The sequence below is a fragment of the Trichosurus vulpecula genome, chromosome 3, assembly GCF_011100635.1.
Source record: "Trichosurus vulpecula isolate mTriVul1 chromosome 3, mTriVul1.pri, whole genome shotgun sequence".
NCBI lineage: Eukaryota > Metazoa > Chordata > Mammalia > Diprotodontia > Phalangeridae > Trichosurus > Trichosurus vulpecula.
Genome location: NC_050575.1, coordinates 114,951,926 through 114,977,390, shown reverse-complemented (window position 1 = coordinate 114,977,390; position 25,465 = coordinate 114,951,926). Strand labels below are relative to the sequence as shown.

Below are 25,465 nucleotides of genomic sequence, written 5' to 3'. Positions count from 1 at the left end.
CTTCCTGAGAGGAGGACAGAGCTTTCTGGGAGCAGGAGAGCAGAGCAGTAGAACAGTCCCAGCCTCAACTCTTCAGGTAAGCTGCCCTATGATAAGTTGTGGTCATTTAAAGACACTCCAACAAGTTTCTTAACTTTGACTAGAAGTGTGATTTGATGGCTGAAGAACCTTCCCCTTTTTTCCCTCCTCTCAAAACACTTCTTGGTCTCAAATTCTTTTCTTTTCTCCCTCCTCCCCCTTTTTTCCTTTTATCTTCTCTCGCTTCTTCTCTTCCCCTCTTTCCTCTCACCTTCCCCTTCTCCCTTTCCCCATTCTCCTTCTTTCCTTTCTTAGTTTTTTTTTCTGATTTCCCCCCCTCCTTCCCCTCTTTTCCTTCTGCCCTCCCTCTCCATCCTTTTTTTCTCCTGCTCTCCCTCCTCCTCCTTCCTCTTTTCATCCAGTTTCTCCTCCTTTTCTTCTTTTTACCTCCTGCTCTCCTTCCCCCTACCCCTCCTTTTACTCCTGCCTTTCCCCATTCCTTTTGCTCTCTTCTCCCACATTTCCTTCTGCTCTCCTCCTCCCCCTTTTCCTACCTCTCCCCCATTCCTCTTGCTGTCTCTCCTCCCCCCATTTCCTTCTGTTCTCCCTCCCCTCCCCCCTTTCCTACTGTTTTCTCTCTTCTCCCCGTGTCCTCCTACTCTCCCTTCCCCCTTCCCCCTTTCTTTTTGCTCTCTTTCACTCCGTTTGCTGCAGCTCTTCCCCCTCCCCCCTTCAGGCATTATTTGATCAGGTCTCCCTAGGGTGCCCACGGTGCCCTGTCCCGTCCCCCCCACCCCCGCACCCCAAGGATAGAATTTGCGTTCTGGTCTTCACTAATTCTCCTCTGATCCATTGGTTCTTTTTCTTCTTACTTTCCCCGCCTCCCACCACACACTAAGCTCGATCCTGCCTCTGCCCTCCCCTCCTTGGGGTGGGGAATGGGGAGAATGAGTGTGAGGATTCCGGAGGTAATGTCAGGGGCTCTCAACTCCAGCTAACTAGCCCCCAGCGCCAGGATGAAATGTGAATCATGGAGATTAAATATTAATAACGCGGTGAGAGTGGGCACCGACATCGTCTTTTTTGTCACGCTGTGTTCTGCTTCCCCGGCTCCAGAAAAGAGCATTGAAGGCCTCAGGGCCAGGAGCCCCATTTGAATCAATGGGCTAGGTGGAGCCAAACCTCTCTTTCCATTAGCCCCAAATGGCCAGCGCTACCCTGTCCAGACTCCTCTTTCCTCTGATGGATTCCTCTCCCTGCCAGAGCTGCTTGTAATCTAGAACCTCCCAATCCCCGCCAAAACCCAAAGCAGACTGTTTTCTGCTGCTCACCCCTGCCTGCGACATTTCTCTCCTCTGTGTGAGAAGGTTCTATTTCATTTGGAAAAAAAAAATGGATTTCTGGAAAATCAAATCTGGACATTCATGTAGCCCAGGCCCCCCATTTTACAGATGACAATACTGAGGTCCAGGAAAAGGAAGGTCATCCAGAATTAGTGACATAGTGAAGCCCAGAATCCAGGGCTCCTGACTCTGGCCAGGGATCTTTCCACACCCTCATACAATCTGTAGCTATGGGCTTTATTGGATAATGGAATTCTTTTTTTAGTTAACATTTTAGTCAGGATGATGATAAAGAAACCCTAGTGAGCTTTTTATCCTTTCTTTTCAAATCTCATTTCGTTTTGAGAAACCAGTTTTCCTCCCTAAGAATATCTCTGTCTCTGTCTCACTCTGTATCTCTGTGTTTCTTTCTATCCATGTCTCTCTGTCTCTCTTTTTCCTGTTGCAAGTTTCATGTGGTTTCAGGGATGATGGTGAACTCATCACAACTTCTCCTATAACTTTCCAATTAATTAGGCTCCTTTGGACATCCCCCATTCCCCTTCCACATCCCATTTAGCCATTAAAAATGACCAGAGTAGAGAGATGAAGGGCAGCAAGGTGGCTCAGTGGATAGAGCACTGGGCCTGGAGTCAGGAAGACCTGAATTCAATTCTGGCCTTAGACATTCACTAGCTGTGTGACTCTGGGCAGCTCATTTAATTCTGTTTACCTCAGTTCTCTCATCTGTAAAACGAGCTGGAGAAGGAAGTGGCAAACCACTTTGCCAAGAAAACCCCAAATGGGGTCACGAAGAGTCAGATATGACTGAAACAAAAACAATCTAGACTGAGTCAACAGGGAGATGAAACTTCTGGTTAGAAGAGCAACAAGGAAGCCAGTGTTGCTGAATCTCAGAGTATGTGGGAAGGTGAGGTGGAAGGTGGAAGAAGACTGGAAAGATTGGGGGAGAGAAGGGACCAGTTATGAAAGGCTTTGAATACCAAACAGAATGTTACAGTTGATCTTGGAGGTGATAGGGAGCCATTGAAGGCTATTGAGTAGGAGGCTGACATGATGACCTGGCTAGACCTGCGCTTTGGGAAGATCACTTTGATAGCTGAGTAGGGAGAGATTTGTAGAAGGGAGACCAACCGCAAGCCTTCTTCAATAGTCCAGGTGTGAGGTGAGGAGAGCCTGCACCAGGCTGGTGGCAGGGTCAGAGGAGAAAAGGGGTCATAAGAGAGAAATTTCAAGAAGATAAAATGGATAGGCTGTGGCAATACATTGGATATGGAGTTGGGGGGATAAGAGGTGAGAGAGAGAGTTAGAAGAGGGTTAGAAGTGGCTTAGACGACCCAATCTGCAAGTGGCCTTTATATACAAGGGATCTGGGAATTCTGGCTTCCAAGGACATTAGAATCTCTGCTGTGAATTTTACTATGAGCAAGATCCTTTCTGTTTCAGACTTTTGAAGAGATGATCTGAGGTTCCTTCTGGCTCCAAGTTCAGGAGTACCCTGTGGAGCCTCTTTAAAGGAATTCTTTTTTTCTTTCAGTCATACCAGCATTTCCTCCCTGCTCTGACCTCCCTGAACGCTCCCACCTCTCCCAGCCCCTGAATGGTATTCAAAGCAGCTAGTGTGTGCTAAATTCCTTGGTTTTACTTAACCTCAAAGGACCCAGTAGCTTTGTATCTCTGGGAAATGGCTCCCACTAGTAGGTGCTCATAGAGGGTGTGGTAGAAAGAGCCCTGGACTGGCAGTCAGGAGAACATGGCTCCGTCACCAACTTGCTGTTTGACTTTGGGCAAATCGTTTCCCTTTAGGCCTCAGTATCCTCCTTGGAAAAATGGCTGGAGCAGACTAGATGCACTCTAAGGCCCCTCCCTTCTCTGACAAGCTGCATCTCTATGCTATCCCTTTACTTCTGCTATCCCAGCCGAATCTGCACGTAGCAGGCACTCTGTGAATGTCCTCAGCTTCTAGGACCTGGAGCTCTGAAGAACGAATTCCTGAATTCCATTGACTCACAGGAAATCAAAGCTGCAAGGGGCCCTTAGAATGTTAGGCCTTGGGGCAGCTAGGTGGTGCAGTGAGTAGAGCACCAGCTCTGGAGTCAGGACGACCGGCCTCAGACACTTGACACACTTACTAGCTGTGTGACCTTGGGCAAATCACTTAACCTCAATTGCTCTGCCTTCCCCCTTCCAAAAAATTAAAAAAAGAATGTTAGGCCTCAGAGACCAAATGTTAGATCTCAGAATTAAGTATGAGGTGGAAGAGGCCTTATCACTTGAACTGAGAGAGTCTAAAGGTATCATCTTTCTGACTTTTTTTCCTGGAAGAGGAAATTCAGGCCCAGAGTTGGGGAATGCCAAGCCCAAGGTTGTACAGGAAGTGATGAGAGCGTTTCCTCCACATACACTCGTTCTGTTCAGTAAGTGCAGACACTGGGGGCTCAGTGTAGAAGAGATACCTGAGCCCACTGTGACTTCTCCTTAGGCAGTGGGAATAGGACTTCTGAGTGTTGGTTGTCTCACTAGCTGTGACTGGGGGTAGAAAGCTACCAAATGGGTTAGGGTTAGGAATGAACCTTAAAGAACCTTCTACACCTCTGAGTGTGCTGCCATAAGGAATGGTGGTATTGGAAATTTGATTCCATCCTCTTTAAGATTGGGTGTGTCCTTGGTTGCCTTGCTAAAGGATGCTAACCTTTCCTTCTCTTACTGTTGCCCTTTTAACCTCATTACTTCGGTTTGGAGGCTTGAAGGTTCTAGAGGAGGGGCCAGAGACTGCATTCAGGTTCCCGTGATAGAGAGAATTCTGAAGAGGGGAGAGTAGTAGGTGCCTCCTGCATCTTACTTAGCTATCTCACCTTGCCTGTGCCCTGGCTAAACTGGGCTGGGCCAGGGCATGGGGTAGATGGTACTTGGAATGATCAGTCTCCCACTGGACTCTGACCATTTGATCCTGGTCCTTACTTTCCATAGAGAAGGAGAATATCTTTGAATGTCCTTCCTAGGATAGACTAGTCTTACCCTTCCTGACCTCATGGCCCCATGATCTCAGCTTTTAAGGCCTTCATACACTCAGCATAGGCCTAAAGGCTATCCTGGGTTTGCAAAGCCCCACTTTGTATGGTGACCTGCCTTACACATGAGGACTCTCTTGGCTCCCATCACTGCTATAGGCCCTTGCTGGCAGGGTAGCTCTGAGGCCCATTTCTCTCTCCAGGAAATTGCAAGGACAAGAGAGGCCTGTCTAGACCTGGGGCAAGGCACTGTACCTTGCAGGACCCCTTAATAGGGGCTTGGGAGGCAAAACCAGAAATGATCCCCTCTCTACTGTCAAGGAGCTCACTTTCCACATTGATGGCCAATATGATTTACATAGACAAGGACTGGATTGGGATTCGGTTTATGCAGCTAAGGACTGTGGAGGGTGAAGAGGAGGTTCAGACTGTGCTGTAGGAAAATAGGAGGAAGAGAAGAACAGTAAACCTGGGTGTGTCAAGGAAGACTTTACTGGGAAAGTGCCAACCAATCTGTCAATATCATGCCATCAGGCACTTTTAGTTGGCAATAAAAGAGGGCTACTGTCCAAGACTAGGGTAGAGACAGTCCCACTTTACTCTGCCCTACTCACAGGAGCTTACACTGAGAGCTGGAAAGGACATTAGGCTACCTTGTCTGAACCTCATTTTGCAAATGAGGAAACTGAGGCACAAAGAGGTTCAGTATCTTGCTCAAGTTCACACAGGTAGTAGATATTGAACCCAGGAGATTCCTTTCTTCTTTCCTTCCTTCTCTCCTTCCCTCCCTCCCTCCTTCCCTACCTCCCTTCTTCCTTCCTTCCTTCCTTCCTTCCATCTTTCCTTCCTTCCTTTTTTCCTTCCTTCTTTCCTTCCTTCCTTCCTTCCTTCCTTCCTTCCTTCCTTCCTTCCTTCCTTCCTTCCTTCCTTCCTTCTATACATTCTGTGTTCTAGTCAAAATGGCCTGCTAGCTGTTCCCTGTATATCCCCCACCTAGATTCATTCAGAGCACAACTTTAGCACCACCTCCTATATTTCTCCCTCTATAAGTAATTGTATATTACTTTGTTTATGCTTTATATTGATGTATCTGTATACATGCTGTATTCCTCCCCCTACCCTCATCTTAGCAGAATGTAAGCTTCTTGTGGGCAGGGAGTAACTTCATTTTTATGTCTTTGTATCCCCATCACCTAGCATATTGTCTTACACAAAATAGACTCTTAATTCTAATTAGTTAGATTAAAATAAATTGAATGAGAACTCTGGCTTCTAGTATTTGAAAGGGCATCATGAGGAAGAGGGAATAGATGCCCTTCTTATCCAGAGGACAGAACCAGAAGCAATGGGCAGAATGCACAAAGACACAGGTTTTGAAGAACTCCTTAACATTCAAGTTATCTCAAAAGGCAAAGGGATACCTAAGAGGGGAGGAGGGGGCTTCCCCCCACTGGAGATCTTTAGGCAAAGACTAGGAAGGAAGGATGGCAGCAAGTACTTATTAAGTACCTACTGTGTACCAGGCTCTGTACCAAGCTCTTTACGAATCTCATGTGATCCTTGGGGGCTGTCTCCAGTTGTCCTGATCTATATCTTGCCCCTGGACCCAGATGGCTCCTGAGGAGAAAGTGAGGCTGGTGACCTTGCACAGCCCTCCCTCACCTAAATCCAGTTCACTTGCAAGTCAAAGCACAAACAACAGCAACATTTGTTGATCCTCACAACAACCATTAGACTCAGGTGCTATTATTTATTATCCCCATTTTACAGGTGAGGAAAGTGAGGCAAACAGAGGTTAAGTCAATCAATAAACATTTATGAAGTGCTTACTATATGCTAGGCACTGTGCTAAACTCTGGGGATTAAAAAAAAAGAGGCAAAAGACAGTTTCTGCTCTCGGGGAGCTCCCAGTCTAATGGGGGAAGACAAGCAGCAATTATGTACAAACAAGCTATATAGAGGATGTATGGGAAACAAGAGAGTTAAGGATTGGGAAAGGCTTCCTGTAAAAGATGGGATTTTAGGTGAAACTTAAAGAAAGCCAGGGAAAGCAGTAGGCAGAGACGATGAGGGAGAATGTTTCAGAAATGGGGAATTTCCAGAGAAAATTCCTGGAGCTAAGAGATAGAGAGTCTTGCTCAGAAAACAGCTAGTATCACTGGATCAGAGAATATATGGCAGGGAAGAAGTGCAAGAAGACTTAGGAGTAGGCGGTTTAGTCTATGAAGTGACCCTGCCAAAGTCACAGAGCTAGTAAGTGTCTGAGGCTGGATTTCGGACTCAGCTCTTCCTGACTCCAGGCCCCATCTGCCTCTAACTGGCCAGATGACTGGTCTACATTGTAGAGGGGATTCTTGCTCAGTCCCAGGGTGGGCCAGATGTCCTTTGAAGTCCCTTCCCGTTCTGAGATGCTGCACCTTATTCTCTGGATTCCCTCGATAGTACCAAGCACTCTGGACCTGGTACGTAGCAGGACAGAAAAGAGGGACTGGACCAATGTGCATAGGGAATTCTCGGATGAGCGAGCTTTCTACTAATGTAGGTCTGTACCTACCCTGCAAGATATACTCGTAAAGAGTTGTCTAGACACCCAGAGGTCAAGTGACGACCCAGAACATTGGCCCCTGTTCTTATGTTGTTCAGCTTTGTTCAACTCTTTGTGACCCTGTTGACCAAGTGTCCGTGGGGTTTTCTTGGCAAAGATGCTGGAGTGCTTTGCCATGTCCCTCTTCAGTTTTAGGCAGGCAATCGTTAAGTGACTTGCCCAGGGTCACACAGCTGGTGAGTGTCTGAGACTCTGGTCTTTCTGACTCCATGTCCAGTGCTCTGTCCACTGAGCCAGCTAACTGCCCCACATTCTTCTAGTACTTGACAGTTTACAAGGCCCTTTGCTCACAAAATCCAGAACAAGAGAGGTAGTATAAGCACCTGTACTTCCTTTTTATAGACGTGGAAACAGTTGGGGCAGCTAGGTGGCGCAGTGAATAGAGTACTGGCCCTGGAGTCAGGAGGACCTGAGTTCAAATCCCACCTTGACACACTAGCTGTGTGACCTTGGGCAAGTCACCTAACCCCAATTGCCCTGCCTTCCCCCTCCGAAGAAAAAAAAAGAAGTGGAAACAATTGACTGGAGAGAGGAAGCAACTTACTTCAGGTCACACAGTAAATTAACTACATAAGACTCTGGAAAGTCCAATTCAGCAGTCATCTATTAAATGCCTCTGTTGTTGTTATCCTTCAGTCATGTCCTACTCTTTGTGACCCCATTTTGGGTTTTCTTGGCCAAGATACTGGACTGGTTTGCCATTTTCTTCTCCAGCTCATTTTACAGGTGAGGAAACTGAGGCAAACGGGGTTCAGCGACTTGCCCAGGGTCACACAGCTAGGAACTGTCTGAGGACAGATTTGAACTTAGGAAGATGAGTCTTCCTGTCTCCAGGCCCAGTGCTCTATCCACCACACCACTTGTTGCTGTTCAATCGTTTTCAGTCATGTCTGACTCGTGACCCCACCTGGGACTTTCTTGGCAAAGGCACCACAGTGGTTTGCTATTTCCTTTTCCAGTTCATTTTATAGATGAGGAAACTGGGGCAACCAGGGTTAAATGACTTAGCTAGGGTCACGCAGCTAGAAAATATCTGAGGCCAGATTTGAAGTCAGGAAGATGAGTCTTCCTGATTCCAGGCCTGGAGCTCTGTCCTTTGCCCCACCTAGCTGCCCATTAAATGCCTACAACATGCTAGATAGTCAAGGGTGGGGAACCTGAGGCCTTGAGGTCACATGTGGCCTTCTAGGTCCTTGGGTGCAGCCTTTTGACTGGGTTCAAGCTTTACAGAACAAATCTTTTTATTAAGGGGATTTGTTCTGTGAAGTTTGGATTCAGTCAAAGGACTGCACTTGAGAACCTAGGAGGCCACATGTGGCCTTGAGGCCGTAGTTCCCCACCACTGGTAGATGCTGGGACCAGGGTTCTATTGCACAGAGAATATAGTAGGTATCTTATCTGTGTCATATTGACGGATTATAGGTGGGGAAAACCATGATATAGGAGAACTGACTCGGGCATCATATCCTGAGCCAAGTACAACAGTGTTTTGGGCTGGAGACTAGAGGAACTCTGTGATTTCTTCCCAATCTATTGTTATAGGATTCTCAGAGAGTTTAAAAAGAAGCAGAATTTCTGGTCCTGCTCATGGCTTCTCACCTTTGACACTCAGAGAGGGGCAGCCAGCTTAAAGTATAACCATCACCTGTTTGCCCTTTGGAAAATCAAAGGCAGCCCCCGGCTAGCCTCTTATCTTTGGGTTTTGTTTTCCCCTTTGATCCTCTGGGTGAGCCAAAGGATAGCGAGGCCAACAGCTCAAACAGAGGTCACAACTCCAAACCCTTACTAGTCTGGGGTATGTCCCATGTGCCTCATGTGATGGTGACAATTGTGGCTGCTTAGAGAAAGATCCGACCAGTGTCTGATGGTCAATAAAATTAGTAGAAGGACCGGAATTTACCAGTACCTCAAAGGATCAAGCTGGATCAATTGGTGCAGTGTATTTTTTTTTTATCCATAAGGCAAAGAAAGAGAGGAAGGAAATATGCATTTATTAAGCCCTGTGCTGAGTGCTTTACAAATATCTAATTTAATAATAATAACTATACATATATTATACACACACACATAGATACATATAATTATAGACATATGTTATGTGCCAGGCACTGTTCTAAGCACGTTGCAATTATTATCTCATTTAATAATAGTAGTAGCTAACATTTACATAGCTCTTACTCTGTGTTAAGCACTTTACAGTTATCTCGTTTGATCCTCACAAGAACGCTTATTATCCCCATTTTACAGATCAAGAAAGTGAGGATAAGTGACTTGGTCATACAGCTAGCCAGTGTCTGAAGACATATTTAAACTTGGGTTTTTCTTACTGCAGGCTGAGTGCTTAATCCACTCTGTCACCTAACTCTAGGTGCCGCCTAGAGATAGGATGAACATTTTTATTTCAAAATTAAAATTATAATAACATTTTTGTGTTAATTGACCTGCTTGGTCCTTCTAGCATTTTTTTTCCTTTTCTTTTTTTTTTTTTTTTTTTTGGAGGGGGAAAGCAGGGCAATCGGGGTTAAACGACTTGCCCAAGGTCACATAGCCTAGTACATGTGTCAAGTGTCTGATGCCAGATTTGAACTCAGGTCCTCCTGACTCCAGTGCCAGTGCTCTACTCACCGTGTCACCCAGCTGCCCAGTATTAAGGGAAGAATGAGAAAGACAATGTGATGGAAGGAGCATTGGACAGGGGACCCGAGAAAGCCAGATTCTCACTGCCTGATGTTGAGCTTCCTCCCCTGGGCTCTTTCTTCTTCTACAAATTGTTTCTAAGGCCAAGTCTATGTTCCAAAGTGTCTTGGATCGGCTATGATTCTCTACTGTCATGAAATTGCAGGGTTAGTGCTAGAAGGGACCTCAGAAGCCGTAGTCCAACCTCTCCCCCTCCCCCCAGTTTTACAGATGAGGAAACTGAGTCCCAGAGAGCCGAAGTATCTTGCTTACAGGAAATGAGGAGCAGGTGGAAGATGCACTGACTCCAAATTCAGACATTCTTCTGTGATTCTGTCTATTCAGTGTCTATTGCACAACTGAAAGAAGCCAAACCAAAACAGGGCTTAAATTCCGTAGGCAGCTGGAGAGGCAACCGAAGTGATGTGTGCAGATTTTCAGTGTTTTTGGGGGGAGGAGAGGCAGTTGAGGTTAAGTGACTTGCCCAGGGTCAGACAGCCAGTAACAGATTTTCAGTTCTGTTTGAGACGCCAAGGTTCCTTTCCCACATTTAGTTTTAGGATACAATGAAACTTTGTTCCCATTGATCACCGAGTACAATTATCTTGGTATTCTGTCCTGCCGTTTATCGCTGTTGAGCCATTCAGTCATGTCCAACTCTATGTGAACCTGTGGACTTTGTCCATAGGGTTTTCTTAGCAAAGATATTGGAGTTGTTTTCCAGTTCCTTTTCCTGTGTGTCCCCATTTTACAGATGTGGAATTGAGGCAGATGTGGGTTAAATGTCTTGCTCGGGGTCACACAGCCATGGTATTCTGCCTTGTGGTGGATTTAGGATGCATTAGGAAGTTCCACAAAAATGTAACCTTTTAAACTGATAGCTTGCCCTCTTACCCAAAACCCGAGTAAAGGCCATGCCCCATGAGATCACTATCCTTGGCATGCGATTCTATAGCTACATGACAAAGTACCTGGGGCTATATTTTGGGTTTGTTGTTTAGATGGGAGATCAGAAATGAAGAATTCTTTCTCTGAAGTTGCAGCATAAATACCTAGGACTCCAGGTAATAGATAACAACGAATGCTGAAATTCTAGAAAGTCTGGGTTCAGATTCAGTCTCTGATACTTATTAACTATGACTCTGGGCAAGTCACTTAACTTTCCTCACCTTTAAAATGGGGATGATAACACAATTGGATCATTCCAGGACTATTGTGAAGGTCGAATACGATAGGAATGTAAAGTGCTTTACAAACCCTAATGTAGTATAGAAGTGTGAAATATTATTGGGAGGTGGAACTATTGAAAGTAGTGTATCTCTACTTGGAATTCAAAATTCTAAAAGTAAATAAATGAATAAATAAAAAAGAAAATAGCGCATCTCGAGAGATGGATGGATAGGTGCGGAAACTAGTGGTTCAGAGGTCCATCCAATCCACCCACGAACCAAATAGGAGATCCTTCTGCTAAGTTCAACAACTGTTCAAAAGGTGTTTCATCCCCTTAAGATGAGTAAGGTCTCTCGTGTCTGCCTACCTGCCTACCGCTCCTCGTTGTGCTCGTGAAGCTGGCACAGGAGCTTGGAACAGGGCAAAGAGCTCCAGATTTGCAGTCAGACAACTTCGATTCAAATTCTGGAGCTGGCATTTATAACTGTGCATGCAATACACCTAAGAGTGGCCCTGGGCAAATCACTAAATCTCTCTTAGCCTCAGTTTCCTCATCTGTAGTATCAGAGGGTAGAACGGGATTATACTCTAAATTCACTTGCAACTCTAAATCTATGACCCTATGAAGTCAAATGTCTCTTTCCAGTGACAGCCCTTAAGATCCTGAAGAAAGCAATCATGTCACGCACCCTTTCCCCAGTATTCTTTACTGTAATAATAGCTAACATTTATTTACGTAGCACCTTAAGATTTGCAAAGTACTTAACAAATATTAACCCATTTTATTCTCACAACAGCCCTGGGAAGTAGGTGTCATTATTATCTCCATTTTACAGATGAGGAAAGTGAGGCAAACAGAGGTTAAATGGCTTGCCCCATGGCATGCAGTTTGTAAGTGTCTGAGGCCGGATTTGAATTCACAAGTCTTCCTTCCCCCAGATCCAGCCTCTAACCAGGGAGCCACCTGTTGGCCACTACGATAGCTACAGAGCCTTGGGCCACATTTACCATCAGTCGATGCTCTATAATCTTGTCTTTCCTCTCTGGCTGTATCTCACAGCACGTCGTATTTGCTATTGTCCCACAGGTAACTCATTGGACACCACCATGTCTGTCCTGTACCCATCACTAGAAGACCTGAAGGTAGACAAAATCTATCAGGTAATGTTTCCTTAACCCTGGACATCCTGTGACAACCTGCCCTGGGATGGGCCTGGCTTCTAGTGAGGTTATTGGACACTGGCCTTTAGTGGCCACAAGACCACCCTAGGGCCTCGGGCAGAGCCCAGAAGGAATGAAGAAAGGGTGAGGTGTGGAGAGGAAGCTGAAGAAGTCTGAGGAACACATGGGAAAATCAGCTGCTAGTGATGGATCAGGAGGATGCAGAAAGGTCAAACTCCAGGCAAAGGGGTTATCTTAGGAAATGGGGAAGGAAGTGGGGCATGGGCACTTTTTAGTGAGTTTGACCTTCTTAGTTATTGTTATTATTTTGAGACTGCATCTCTCTCCTACCTTGCCCAGGCTGGAAGCGCAGTGGCCACGTATGGGCCCAATCTCATTAATAATGGTTAGCATTTATACAGCACTTTAAGGTTTACAAAGCGTAATACAATTATTGAATCGAAGCCTTGACCTGCTTTTTTTCCATCCAGTGCTTAGCATAATGTCTGGCACATAGTAGGTATTTAATAAATGCGTATCGATTGATTGACCTGGACTGGTTTGTCCTTCCTTATGCAGCTCTCTCCCCTTAGAACTCCCAGCTCCCAAGCTCAAGTAATCCCCCAAACTCAGCCCCCCCATTACCAGGGATTACAGCCATGTATCAACATGCCTGGCATACGGTTTAGTTAGTAAACCTTTTCTTCCACCCTTCTATGCCATTGGGTGAAGAGTAGATTCCAAGACCCCATTTTTAGAGGGCATTTAAAAACTCCTGGATTCATAGGAGTTTGAGCTAGAAAGGATTATCTCTCATCTTAATTTTACAGGCTGAGGAAACTGAGTTCCAAAGAAAGGAAGTGGTTTTCCTACATTCACACAGGAAACAAGGGGGAGAGTTGGAATGGAAATCCAGGTCTTCTGGCTCTGAAGCCAGTACTCTTTCTATTATAGCATTGCCTTTTTATGCCTTCTCAGTAGATCACGGAATCAGAGAAATGTTAGACCTGGAAGACACCTTCAATAGGTATTTGACACAGGAATCCCCTTTACAACACCCTCAAGCAAGGAGTCATTCAGCTTCTGAGGGAGCGAGGTGGCACTAGCGATGTTGTTGTACTAGGAAAGCCCTGAGCTCAAATGCTGCCTCAGTCAACTTACATTATTTGTATGACCCTGGGCAAGTCATTTTACCTTTCTCAGCCTCAGTTTTCTCACCTCCAAAATGGGGTGTTAACAGCACCTCCTTGTATGGATCGTTGTGAGGATCAGACAAGATAACATACATACAATATTTTTCAAACCTTAAAGTGCTACTGCATATAAATGCTAGCTAATGTTCTTCTCAAATACTTCTTTTTGAGACAGCTCATTCACTCCATTGTTGGATAGTCCGTGTTGTTAGGAAGTTCTGTACATTGGGCTGAAATCTGCCTCACTCCGACTTCTTCCCTTCTCCCACTGGTCCTAGTTCTGTCCTCCAAGGCCAAGGAGAAAAAGTCGCATCTCTCTTCTTCATTAACAGTCCTTCAAACCTTTCAGGACAGCTCCCCAAGCCACCTGTTAAGGGTTTCTAAGTTATGCATCCCACTCTAAACTCTTCTGGGGGATCCTCACGTGACAGGGTTTTTAGTTCCTTCCCTGCTCTGATCACCTCTCTTGTTTGTGACCTTTTACTGATCTGGAATGAGATAGGTGCCACCTAGCCAGACCTTCAAAGGGTCTTAGGTCAGGTTTAGGGCTGCCTCCTAGCGTCTTCCTTACTCCATCATTCTCCATTGGTTCTAAGCTAGATGTGAACTTTTCAGGAACTCAAGGAACCCCAGCTTTACCCTTTCACATGAAGGGATCCAGGAGCATGAGAGCTGAGTTTCTTGTTGATGTTTCTGGTCTCTTACAGGCTCAGGCTTCCGTGATTCCCAACATGGTGGCCCACCCAGCCCAAGAAAACTCATCCTCACAACCCCGTAAGTTACAGGCCAGGGCTTCTTAAACTTTTATCGCTCGCAACCCCTTCAACACTTCTTAAACCGTGGGTCACGACCCCATAGTTTAAGAGGCGCTAAACCAGGATGCTGGCTCATTCTAGGGAGGGAAGAGGAGGGTGCCTTAGATGGCTAACATGCCTGGCTGGCTTCTGGAAGGACAAGACTGTGGTTGGGAGAGAGTAAATGCATGGCCCAGTTGGGGAGTGGTGGAAGGCATAGGGTAGACATGTGATTCCAACTCATACCCATGTATACCTCTGCCAGCTTTGGCCCCTTTAGCACAGTGACAAATTGATACCAGAATCAGTTCACAGAGACATAATGCTTATGGAAGCACTTAATTCATACTTTTTCATTCATTTATTTATGCCTGGGGTCATAGCTCTCCTTGGCTTTGGGCCTTCTACTTCTCAGTTTGTTGAGAGACCAGGGATATCGTCGAAAGTCTATTCACAGACCTGTATGCTCAGCTGAGATCTTGTGGCTGGATCCATTCTCTTGTAGTATATCCCATTGAGTTCTTCTAGAGAACTGACAGAATATGGAATGTCAGAGCTGAGAGAGGCCTTAGAATATGGAATGTCAGAGCTGGGAGGGACCTTAGAGCATAGAATGTCAGAGCTGGGAGGGACCTTAGAACATGGAATATCAGAGCTGGGAGGGACCTTAGAACATGGAATATCAGAGCTGGGAGGGACCTTAGAACATGGAATGTCAGACCTGGGAGGGACCTTAGAACATGGAATGTCAGAACTGGGAGGTACCTTGGAATGTGGAATGTCAGAGCCAGGAGGTACCTTGGAACGTGGAATGTCAGAGCTTGGAGGGACCTTAGAATATGGAAGGTCAGAGCTAGGAAGGGTCTTAGAGATACCAGGAGTTCTTAACCTTTTGTCTGTCATGGACTCCTTTTGGCAGTCTACAAATTTATGGATCCTTTCTCAGAATAATGTTCTTTTGCATAAAAATTTTTTAAATGGCTTATAAAGGAAGCCAATTGTAATGAAACACAATTATCAAAATATTTAAAAAGTTCACAGACTTCAGGTTAAAAACCCCTTGAGTCCAGCACAGTCATTTCATAGGTGAGGAAACTGAGTCTTAGAGAAAAATAATTTGCCCAAATCACTTAAGAAATCACTGGCAGAGGCCAGCTTGGAACCTACGATTCCTGACTTTCAGCCTTGGGCTCATTTTATGTCTATCTACCTATGGATCCATCCAGGTAGATCTATAGATAGATATAGACAGATAAATATCTATCTATATAATTTAAATTATAAAACATTATGTATTATAAACATATAATAAATTTAAATTATTTAATATTATGTAATCTATAGAAATATCACTATCCTTAATATAAATATAATTATATATGGATATATATACACATACATAATTATTTCTTAATATAAATTTAATTGCATATGAGCATATGTGTATGTATATATAGTATATCTATATACATACATACACACATATATATATGTATGCATGTGTAGATGGATAGATAGATAAGATAATCTTCCTTAATATATAAATATGCCTGTTGACCTTAAAGGCCCATTGGCATTAGGGACAGCTACGTGTATATGAATCATGTTTTTCTGTTCTCTTCTATTCCTCTTTTAGTTTTGTACCCAAATTTGGCTGAATTAGAAAGTTACATGGGTCTCTCTCTCTCAAGTCAAGAAGTCCAAGAGAACCTGTCCTTGACTCCAGGAAGCAACAATGTGGGTATCTGTTTCTGTCTGGATTATTTCAGCTAAGCACAGAATATGGAGGTGCTCCCTCCCTCCTTCCCTGCTGCTTCGGTTCCTGCTCCTGGCCTAAAGGGGATTCTGTATTTCTTGGTTGTCAACCTCTTTCCTTCCCTCCTGCTTTTACCATTTCTGGTGCTCGTACTTCTTATTTAGCTCCTGCTGTCCCCTTTGTAATACTTCATTTAGGGAGGAAGGGTCCCCTCTGACCTCTGGAGCCTTGGGCTGGCTCTAGCTCAGCATCAGGAGAAAATCCAGATGAGGATAAGGATGGGCCAGAGGGAGATCCTGGTATAAAGCAACCTCAGAAGTCCCAGCCCAGCTTTGGTCCACAGAATCTTAGAATCTCAGAGGCAGGAGAGACCTAAGAACATTGTATATCCTATAGCAGCCTGTTCCACTCTATTTATTTTTTAGCCTGTTCCACTTTAGGATAGCTCTGTCAGTAGGCAATTTCTCATGTCATATTGAGCTGAAATCTGCTTCCCTGTAATATTTCCCCAGCGGATCCTAGTTCTAGATTCTGGAGCCAATCTGAACAAGTCTTCATCCTTCCTCCCCCAAATGTCCTTTCAGATAGTTAAAGATAACGGTCACAATCCCCCTATGTCTCCTCTTCTTTAGAATTAAAACATTTCTAGTTCCTTTGTCATTTCCTCACTTGACATGACTTTGAATCCCTTTGGTCCTTGGTCTCCATCTTCTGAATATACTTTGGCTTATTCCTTCTAAGATGTGGGCCCCCAGACTGGACACAGACTCAAAGAATAGCACCCGTCCTCGTCTTGGATGCCAGCCAGACTCAAGGGTTCATTGGTTCTTGGGACCTTGAGGTTTGGGCTTAGCCTGGAGAAAGGCCTGGAATTGACCTTGCCTCCAAGGGAGTCACCACTAGACTATGGAGACCTCAGGCCAGGCCTCAGTGAACTCAGTGAACTGACTAGCACGTGGTGCAGGGGGAGATGTTTCCTCTGCAAATTTCTATATTAGGTTCATCAGCCCCTTGGTCTAAACTTGATCCATCTCAGACTCTAACCATGAGACCCTGGGCAGATCACCTACCCTTTCTATGCCTTGGTTTCCTCACTTGAGAAGTTATGGCCTTTAAGGCCTTCCTTCCATCCTGCTATGTAGTATGCACACACACACACACACACACACACACACACACACACACTCACTCACTCACCCCTGCATGCAGCTTCTTGGGTATGTGGGGCTCTTTTGCCCTCTAGTGGCCATTCAAAGGAACTTACACTTTCTGCTGCCTATGTCTCCCATGTTTTGCTTTTGAGCGGGGCCTCCAAGTGTCATAGTCCTCAGAGGTTTCATTTCCCTAACTCCTCCAGAAAGGCAATCTTCTCCCCTGCTTTCAACCGCAGTTTATTCACCACTCTCCATCCCTGCTGCATCACAATTAGCAAGTAGAAGAGAATAGTCTCTCCTAGGTACCCACACTGACACTGGTGAATTGACCAATCCTTACAGCAAGTGGCCACTCTCACCGGACAAGGTCAGATGGTAGCCCCAGTGACTGGAAATAACTTGGGCATCCGAAGAGCTGAGATCAAGCCGGGCGTACGAGAGATCCACCTGTGCAAGGATGAGAAGGGGAAGACTGGGCTGGGTCTGCGAGCCATTGACAAGGTATTGGGAGGGGGGGGCTCCTGTGCCTCCCTGCCAGCTTGGGCCATCACTGTGGGAGGTTCTGGAAAAGGGGAAAGGATGACAGGGTCTTCTCCTAAGGTGGTTATAGGGGTTCCCAGAGGTTTCTGCCCCTTGTCCCTAGATTATCACCGAACTTCCCTCATTTTCTGGGATCAGAGAATTCTATTTGGAAGGATCCTTAGAGGTCATCTAGTACACACACATATAGACACACACACGTGCACGCACACACATTTTAAAGATGGGGTGAAATATTTTGCTCAAGATCCCTCAGGCAATAAGTAGCAAAGGGATTCCAAAGCAGTTCCAAACAGAAGACTCCAGCATCATCTGTGTCCCTCTCTTAATGAACAGGGCCAGAGCCGGAAATCTCTGGATGTCTTACTTTGCTGCTAGTCACAGGAATCTGGGAACGTTGATTCTTGTTCAGATCATAATCGGCTCTTATTCAAGATTATAATACGTACATACACATATGTGAGTTCTAGTTTTTGGAGTTTAATTTGACATGTGTGGGAGTGACAGATACAGCTGTTTGGGGCAGCTGGGAGGTGTAGTGGATAGAGGGCTGGACCAGGAGTCAGGAAGATCTGGGTTCAAATTCAGCTTCACACACTTACTAACTGTGTGACCCTGGGCAAGTTGCCTCTGTCTTCCTCACTTTCCTCGTCTATAAAATGGGGATGATAAGAGCACCTAACTTCCAGGGTGGCTCCAAGGCTCAAATGAGATAATATTTGTAAAATGCTTCAAGGCATAGTACCTGGCACATAGGAGGTGTTAGCTAAATGTTAGCTATTATAGACACATCTATATTATTTTGTAGTCGACTACAAAGTTGTTTAGACACATTATCTCATTTGAGGTTTGTAATGCTCCTGTGTGGAAGGCAGGATGGAGGCCTTTTTTACTCTCATTACATATGGAAAAATTGGGGGCTCGAAGAAGGGGACTTGAGTTGCTGGTTGTTCTGGAGTCAGTTCAGTGGTGGAGCCTGGAGCTGAAGTCTTCTAGGTCCTGGGCCATGCTGATGTTCCTTCCACTCCATAACTGCCCATCCTAGGACAGCGCTACATTGACAGCTGTAGACATCCTGATCATGTGATCAAAGCGCACAGAGACCCAAAGGGGGCAATGTGGATGTGTGGGGAGGGAGGGGCTAGGGCCCACGCCCACACCAGCTCTCTACTCCATCTGACCCAAAAGACATTTTTCCTTTTGCCTCATCCTGAACAGAAAGAATGATAGATATGGAGTCAAACAACTGACATTCGAATTCCTGCTCTGCACTTAGAAACTTTGTGACCTTGGGGCAAGCCTTTAAATGTGCTGGGCCTTATGGTGCTCAACCATAAAATGAGGAGGAGGTTGGACTAAGGGCTCTAAGGTACCTTCCGTCTCTAAATCTATGAGCCTATAAGCCCTGACCCCTGAGTTTCTTTTCTTTTTTCTATTTTTTTGGAGTGGGGGAAGGCAGGGCAATTGGGGTTAAGTGCCCTAAGCCAGTTTCAAGAGATGTTTGGAGCTGGGTGGAAGCCCAGTCCTGACTGTCAGTCGGGTCTTCCTCTCGTAGGGCCTGTTTGTCCACTTGGTTCAGGCCAATACTCCAGCCTCCCTCGTGGGCCTGCGCTTTGGGGACCAGATCCTGCAAATTGACGGGAGAGACTGTGCAGGGTGGAGCGTGGACAAGGCCCGCAAAGTGGTGAAGAAAGCCTCACCTGAGAAGATCGTCATGATCGTGAGGGACAGGTGAGCCGGCCAGGGCCCAGACCACACAACAGGTGCTCTCTCTAGGGCCAGACATCCCCTGTCTCACTGCTGTCTCCATTCCAGGCCTTTCCAGCGGACCGTCACACTGCACAAAGACAGCAACGGCTTTGTGGGCTTCGTAATGAAGAAGGGGAAAATTACTTCCATTGTCAAAGGCAGCTCTGCAGCCCAAAACGGGCTCCTCACCAACCACTACATCTGCGAGGTGAATGGGCAGAATGTCATTGGACTGAAGGTAAGTCGGGGCTTCTCCCTTGAGGTATCAAAAAAACCACCCAAACAAAAAAACCAAACTATCCCTGGCTAGGTATTCACAAGATCTTGGCTTCGAGGCCTATGCCTGCCATTGACAGGTTGCGCGAACTTGATCAAGTCACTCCCTTTTCTAGAGCTCAGTTTCCTCATTTGTTAAATGGGAGCGTACATAAAGGTCCTTTCCCTCACTTTGCTCTCTTCTGGGTATTTATAGCAGTAGCTTTTATAGTAGCAAAAAAAATGGAAACTAAGAGGATGTCCAATAATTCAGGAATGGCTGAATAAGTTATGGCCTATGAATGTGATGGAATACTATTGTGCTGTGAGAAATGAGAAACCAGATGCTTCCCAAAAGAAATGGAAAGACTTGTACGAATGGGGTGATTCAGGGTCAAGTAAACAGAACCAGAGGAATGGTTTATACTGTGTCACATTAGTATTATAGATATGAACAGTTCTGAGGACTTTTGTAAACTAATAAAGAGCGAATCGAGCGGGACCAAGAGAGCCATTTACATGGCGACAAAACAACTTGGAAAGCTGCAAGGACTATGAGCAATCAATACAAAGACCGTCCATGATTCCAGAGGACCCACGATGAAACATGTTTATCCATTACAGAGAAATGATGAGTTTAGGGTGCAGAAGTGTGTGTGTGTGTGTGTGCATGTGTGTGTGCATGCGTGCCTGTGTATGCGCATGTGTGTATATGTGTGCATGCATGTGTGTGCATATGTATGTGTGTGTGCACATGTGCATGCCTGTGTGTGTGTAGACAGTGAGACATGAATTTGTTTTGCTTGAGTGTCCTCTCTTCCTCCTTCTTTTTCTTCTCCTCCTCCTTTTTCTTCTCTTCCTCTCCTTTCTTTCCCTTCCTTCCTTCCTTCCTTCTCTTTCCTTCCTTCTTTCCTCCCTACTCTATTCTTCTTTCCTTCTACCCTCCTCACTCTATTATTCCTTCCTTCCTCTTTTCCTTCCTTCCTGTTAATATTTCTTCTTAAAAAAAAAGTCCCATAGACAATAATGGAAACCAAAACAGATTCAAACCCCAGGGGCTCTGAAGCAGGCCTTTTGCTCCTGGTAAGCCCAGCACAATATGACTAGGGCTGCTTGTAATCAGGAGTGTCATCATTTTGATCTTGCCCAACTTTTGGCTGAACATCCCTTCACCTCCTCCAGGACCTTCAGCAGCATGACAAAATGTCCATTTAGGCTCCTGGCCTAGAAAGCCAGGCTCAAATGACCCAGAGCTAGTGTGTGAGGTCAGCTGTGTGAACAGAGCTCAAAGCGTCTTAGAATCTCAGGGCTTGAAGACAACTTGACATATTAGAACCAGGGAAAGTTAAGGCTGGGGAGGTTCTTGGAGTCAAGTTGGTTCAAACCCTCTGTTTTATGATTAAATTATTATTTCTTATCTCATTTTTATCTAGCCCCTTAAGGTATTCAGGGTGCTCTACCCACAGCCCTGGGTGGCTAGCAGTGCCAATATTCTTATTTTACAGAGGAGAAAAATGGAAACATGGAGACGAAGTAACTTACCTAAACTTACACAGTGGATTACTAGTGGAGCTGGGACTAGAACCTGAGTCTCCTGACTTCCAGGCCAGAGGTCTCACAACTGTACCAATCCATCAGTCAACAAGCATCTATTAAGCACCAACTATATACCAAACACTGTGCTGATTGCTGGGGACACAAAGACAGAACCAAACCCTCTCTTCCCTTAGGGAGCTTACTTTTTATCCAGAGAAGCACCACATATCACATTCTCTGTCTTGAATATTCCTCTGCCTTCTTGTGCCATAGTCATCATTCAAGGCTGAGTGCAGAATCTTACATATAGAAGGTCCTAAATGAATTTCATTGGAATGAGTTAAAAACATTTAACCTTTGTTTTTTTTCTGGAGGCTCAGAGTGGTTATTATAAACAGAAGTTAGCATGCTGGCCTATGACCCAGGAGTTCTATGGGATTACTGAGATATGGGGACTTCTTTGCCTCTGCACTCTGCTACTAGACTTCTTGAGTTCTTGAGTCTGTGTTTTCATATTTTTCCCTGTCTCTTACATTGTCAAGCTAGCACTTCTTGCAGACAGTATGCGTTTGCCTGTAGCAAACACCATTTTTTTCCACCCCCTTTTCTAATTTTTTTATTGGCTGCTCCTTATGTGTCATAGTCTGGGAATTGTGTATAAAACAAAAATAAATAAGTTCTGAGTCAGGGACCTGGGAGGACTTTCCTATGGATAAAACCCATGAGATTTAGCAAACAAGGTTGGTAGAATTTGTTTAGGCCAGTGGGTGCCTTTTCCTTGTGGCCTTTCCTTTGTGGTTCTTGTCTCCTTTACCTCTCCCTCCAATAAATGATGAGTTCTAGGACTATGTGTATTCTAAACTTTGTCTCTTCCCCAGCACTTACCCCAATGTTTCCACACATAGTAATGTTATAATAATTGCTTATTGAATTGCAACAGCTAAGATGCACTCATTCCTCTCTGTCCACACTTTTCCCACTCCCCACCTTGACTTGGTCCTAGTCAGTTGGATAGAGCTGAGATAAGCCCATGTGATAGGAGACCCAGACAGTGTGAAGTCTTCATTCACGCCAGTTTCTTCTCTTCATTTGGGGGTTAGAAAGGTGGAGAGAGGGACAGACAGGCAAGGAAATATTGTCCTTACAAAACTCCTCAGGCCCTGTAGAAGCCCTGGGAGTTGGGGACTAGACTCTAAAGCTGGCTTTCTGGAAGTGGTGGCCCCTGATCTCTAATGTACTACATGACCCGAGGTTGGTTACAATTAATGCCATCATGGTTTTACGACCCTACGGCATGGTTAGAGGCATCTGTTGTTATTCAGTTATTTCAGTTGCATCTGACTCTTTGTGACTCCATTTGGAGTTTTCTTGGCAGAAATACTGCAGTAGTTTGCTATCTCCTTCTCCAGCTCATTTTACAGATGAGGAAACTGAGGCAATCAGGGTTAAGTCACTTGCCCAGGGTCACACAGGCAGTAAGTGTCTGAGGCCAGATTTGAACTCAGGAAGATGAATCTTCCTGATTTCAAGCCCAGCACTCTATCCACTGTGCCACCTAGCTGCCCCTACCAGCATCTGAACTAATGTCATTGTTTTTTCACTTCTCATTTTCTTCTCCCCCTCCCCCTTGGCTCTAGGACAAAGAGACTGCGGAGATCCTGGCCACAGCCGGAAATGTGATTACCCTCACCATCATCCCCACGGTGATTTATGAGCACATGATTAAAAAGTAAGGAGACCTCTTCTCCAATCCACCTCTTTCTCCACCCCTACCTAACAGCTATGGAAAATCCTCCAGCATCCAATCATATGTCAGTGTTGGGAGGGACCTTCAGAACACAGAACTTTAGAGAGTAACTTCTTGAAGACCATCTGCAAAGTTGGGGGCAAAGACAGGACATGAATCCAAGTCTCCACCTCCTATGACAGAGCTTGTTTTTACTGAACAATCTTGCCTCCTAGATTAAAGCAAGGCGGTAAGGTAATGGGGTGCAGGCTATCTTTGTGGGGAAGAAGGGCTAGAAGAAGAAGAGATGAAAGGCTACCTGGTAGAGCAGGAAGAGTTCCCTGGTTTGGGAGTGAGGAGATGTGGGGGGAAGTTCCAGATGTGCTCCTTACTAGTTGTTTATTTTAGCCTTGGTTTCCACATCTATAAGATAAAGAGGTTTAAGTCAATGATTCCTAAGGTCCCTTCCAACTCTGACATTGCACGGCTGTTTGTTATCAGAAGAAGAAAACATAGGACTTCTGTGATGTCATAGTTGGGAAGACCTGTGTCCAATCTGTAAGCCCAAGGGGTGGGGCGTGGTGGTGGTTATCCTATCACTGCCCATCCATCCCCCAGAGGGGGTTGGGAGGAAATGCCAGGAGACACGAAAGCTTCAGAAATATGTAAAACAAATGCAAAGTTGTATTCATATCATAAGAGGTTTTCTGAGGAAAACTTTTTGCCAATCCCTGCTATCTTTCATTGTTCCCAGGCTTTCTTCGAACCTGTTGCGTAATTCCATGGATCATTCTATTCCTGACATCTGAAGCCAAGGACCTGGGCAGCCTGAAGCTCCAGGCCCTCCTTCCTGTCCTTCCATAGGGGAACCCTATGACATTTCAAAGGATGGGATGGGACAGTTGACATCCCTCTAGGGGCCCCCTTAACCCTTTTGGGGGGCCATTTCTGCCATTTCAGGGGAGGGGGTGGGAATGAGCAGCATTCCATGTTATGATTTCTTTCTTCTAGCTGGCTGAGAGGGAGGTCTTTGATCCTGCTGCAGGTTGGGAAGACAGGGTCCTGGAAGGACCTATGCATGCCAAGGGGTTAGGGAAAGAAATGTAACCTGGAGCAAGCCCATAGCAAAATCTTCATGTCTATACACCTAGAAGAATGAATTCTGGAAATACTAACAGTCATATGCTCTCCTGGGGCCTTCAGACATCAAGCAGAGAAGGAATGGGCATGGACATAACCCATTTCACATTGTCTTTGCAAAAGACCTGGTGAAAGTAGCATTGTAGGAGGACTTGGGATCAAAGTGGAAGGAGAGCTAAAAGGGGTCTCAGGAGGCCTTCTGCTCCAAGCCCTCAATACTTAGCACCAAATTTATAAGTATTGTGATACAACCAAGCAAATTAGAGCTTAAGGAAGCCACAGGACACTCAATTCTGCCGCCTCGCCCCCATCGCCCTTTACCTGTCACCCCAGGATTTTGTGGCAGTGGATTTTAATATATTCAAGGAGGTTGATAGAGGGGGTAAGCCTCAATACTGGGCAGAGTTTGAAGAGTTGATGCTCAAAAGGGAATGAACTGGATAGAGCTCAGTTTTCTGTCTTAGCTCTTTGCCATCTTTGCAATAGAACTTTTAAAAAAAAAGATATTAAAGCGAGCTCCAGGATGATGAGTAACCAAGCAATCAATCAACATTTAGTAGGCACCTACTGCGTGCCAGGCACTGTATATTGTGCTTTATTGATTGAGTGAAAATGATTTGAAAATAAGGCGTACCCCATTATGATGACACCAACATGGTTGGTAAAACAACACCAAAAAAAGCAGCCAAACTTAGAAGAACTTCAAGAACAGACGATGAAGCAGTTGTTCTGAGGGGCTTCTGCTGGGGGAGGGTTTTCCAGTATCAACCTAGACCCACCATCTTGCTCTGTAGCTTTCTCCACTCCCGTAGCTTTCCACCTCCAATTCTGGGAACATTCCCAGAAAGGACAAGTCAATCTCTCTCTCTGGCTCCATTCTTCAACACTGCGACTTTCCAGACCAAGAGTCCTCCCTAGCCACAACTTCCCCAAACATGTCTTCTTTCCCCACTGGAATATAAGGGACCGCCATGCTTTTTGTATCTGTTATCATTTCTTAGCACAGTATCTGGTGCAGAGTAAGTGTTGAATAAATGATTATTCATGTATTCATGCATTAAAATAGCCACTTTTTTAAATGAATATTATTTTCTCCAATGCATCCTCTTCACTTCTGTTAACTCTTCCAGAGAACAGCCATGGCCACTTGTTTCTGTTTGGATAGTGCTGGGGTTTGCAGAAAACTCTGCTCTCCATGGGGAAGGCTTTCATCCTGTGTCTCTGAATCAGATTTTTTTTTTTTTGGTGAGGCAGTTGGGGTTAAGTGACTTGCCCAGGGTCACACAACTAATAAATGTCAAGTGTCTGGTCTGAGGACAGACTTGAACTCAGGGCTGGCACTCTATCCACTGTGCCATCTAGCTGCCCCCTGGGTCACATTTTTTTTAAAGGTACTTAATCTTCACAGAGCTTAGACACAGAACACATTTTATACCAAGGTACCAAGCCCCTCGGATTTCAGATGAGGAAACTGAGGTCTATACGAAGGGAACTAATTTGTCCAAAGTTACATGGGAAACAAGTAATAGTATTCGGATTCTAGCCTCAGTCCTTCCGACTCCAAATTCAGTGCTCTTTCTAGTCCACCCATTAGTAATCCCCTCTTTAGTATACTAAAGTAGGTCTAGCGGCTCCCTT

The 25,465-nt window shown here is 45.2% G+C and overlaps 1 protein-coding gene across 1 annotated transcript; it reads left to right on the top strand.

Annotated features, from left to right (window-relative positions):
- Window positions 1–24,876, top strand: SDCBP2 (syndecan binding protein 2). The gene is made up of 9 exons (XM_036747988.1): window positions 1–76; window positions 11,911–11,984; window positions 13,885–13,951; window positions 15,608–15,708; window positions 17,224–17,382; window positions 18,977–19,152; window positions 19,237–19,408; window positions 22,599–22,690; window positions 23,442–24,876. The coding sequence occupies exons 2-9, from the start codon at window positions 11,931–11,933 to the stop codon at window positions 23,494–23,496; spliced, it is 876 nt and encodes a 291-aa protein (XP_036603883.1). The 5' UTR covers window positions 1–76; window positions 11,911–11,930; the 3' UTR covers window positions 23,497–24,876.
- The last annotated feature ends 589 nt before the right edge of the window (window positions 24,877–25,465 follow it).

Bases quoted from the DNA above. Each gene is read 5' to 3' on its own strand.
- SDCBP2 (XM_036747988.1), top strand. From the start codon at position 11,931: ATGTCTGTCCTGTACCCATCACTAGAAGACCTGAAGGTAGACAAAATC. The intron at 15,709-17,223 runs GTGGGTATCTGT...CAATCCTTACAG, and splicing joins TGACTCCAGGAAGCAACAAT to CAAGTGGCCACTCTCACCGG. The intron at 22,691-23,441 runs GTAAGGAGACCT...CATTGTTCCCAG, and splicing joins TATGAGCACATGATTAAAAA to GCTTTCTTCGAACCTGTTGC.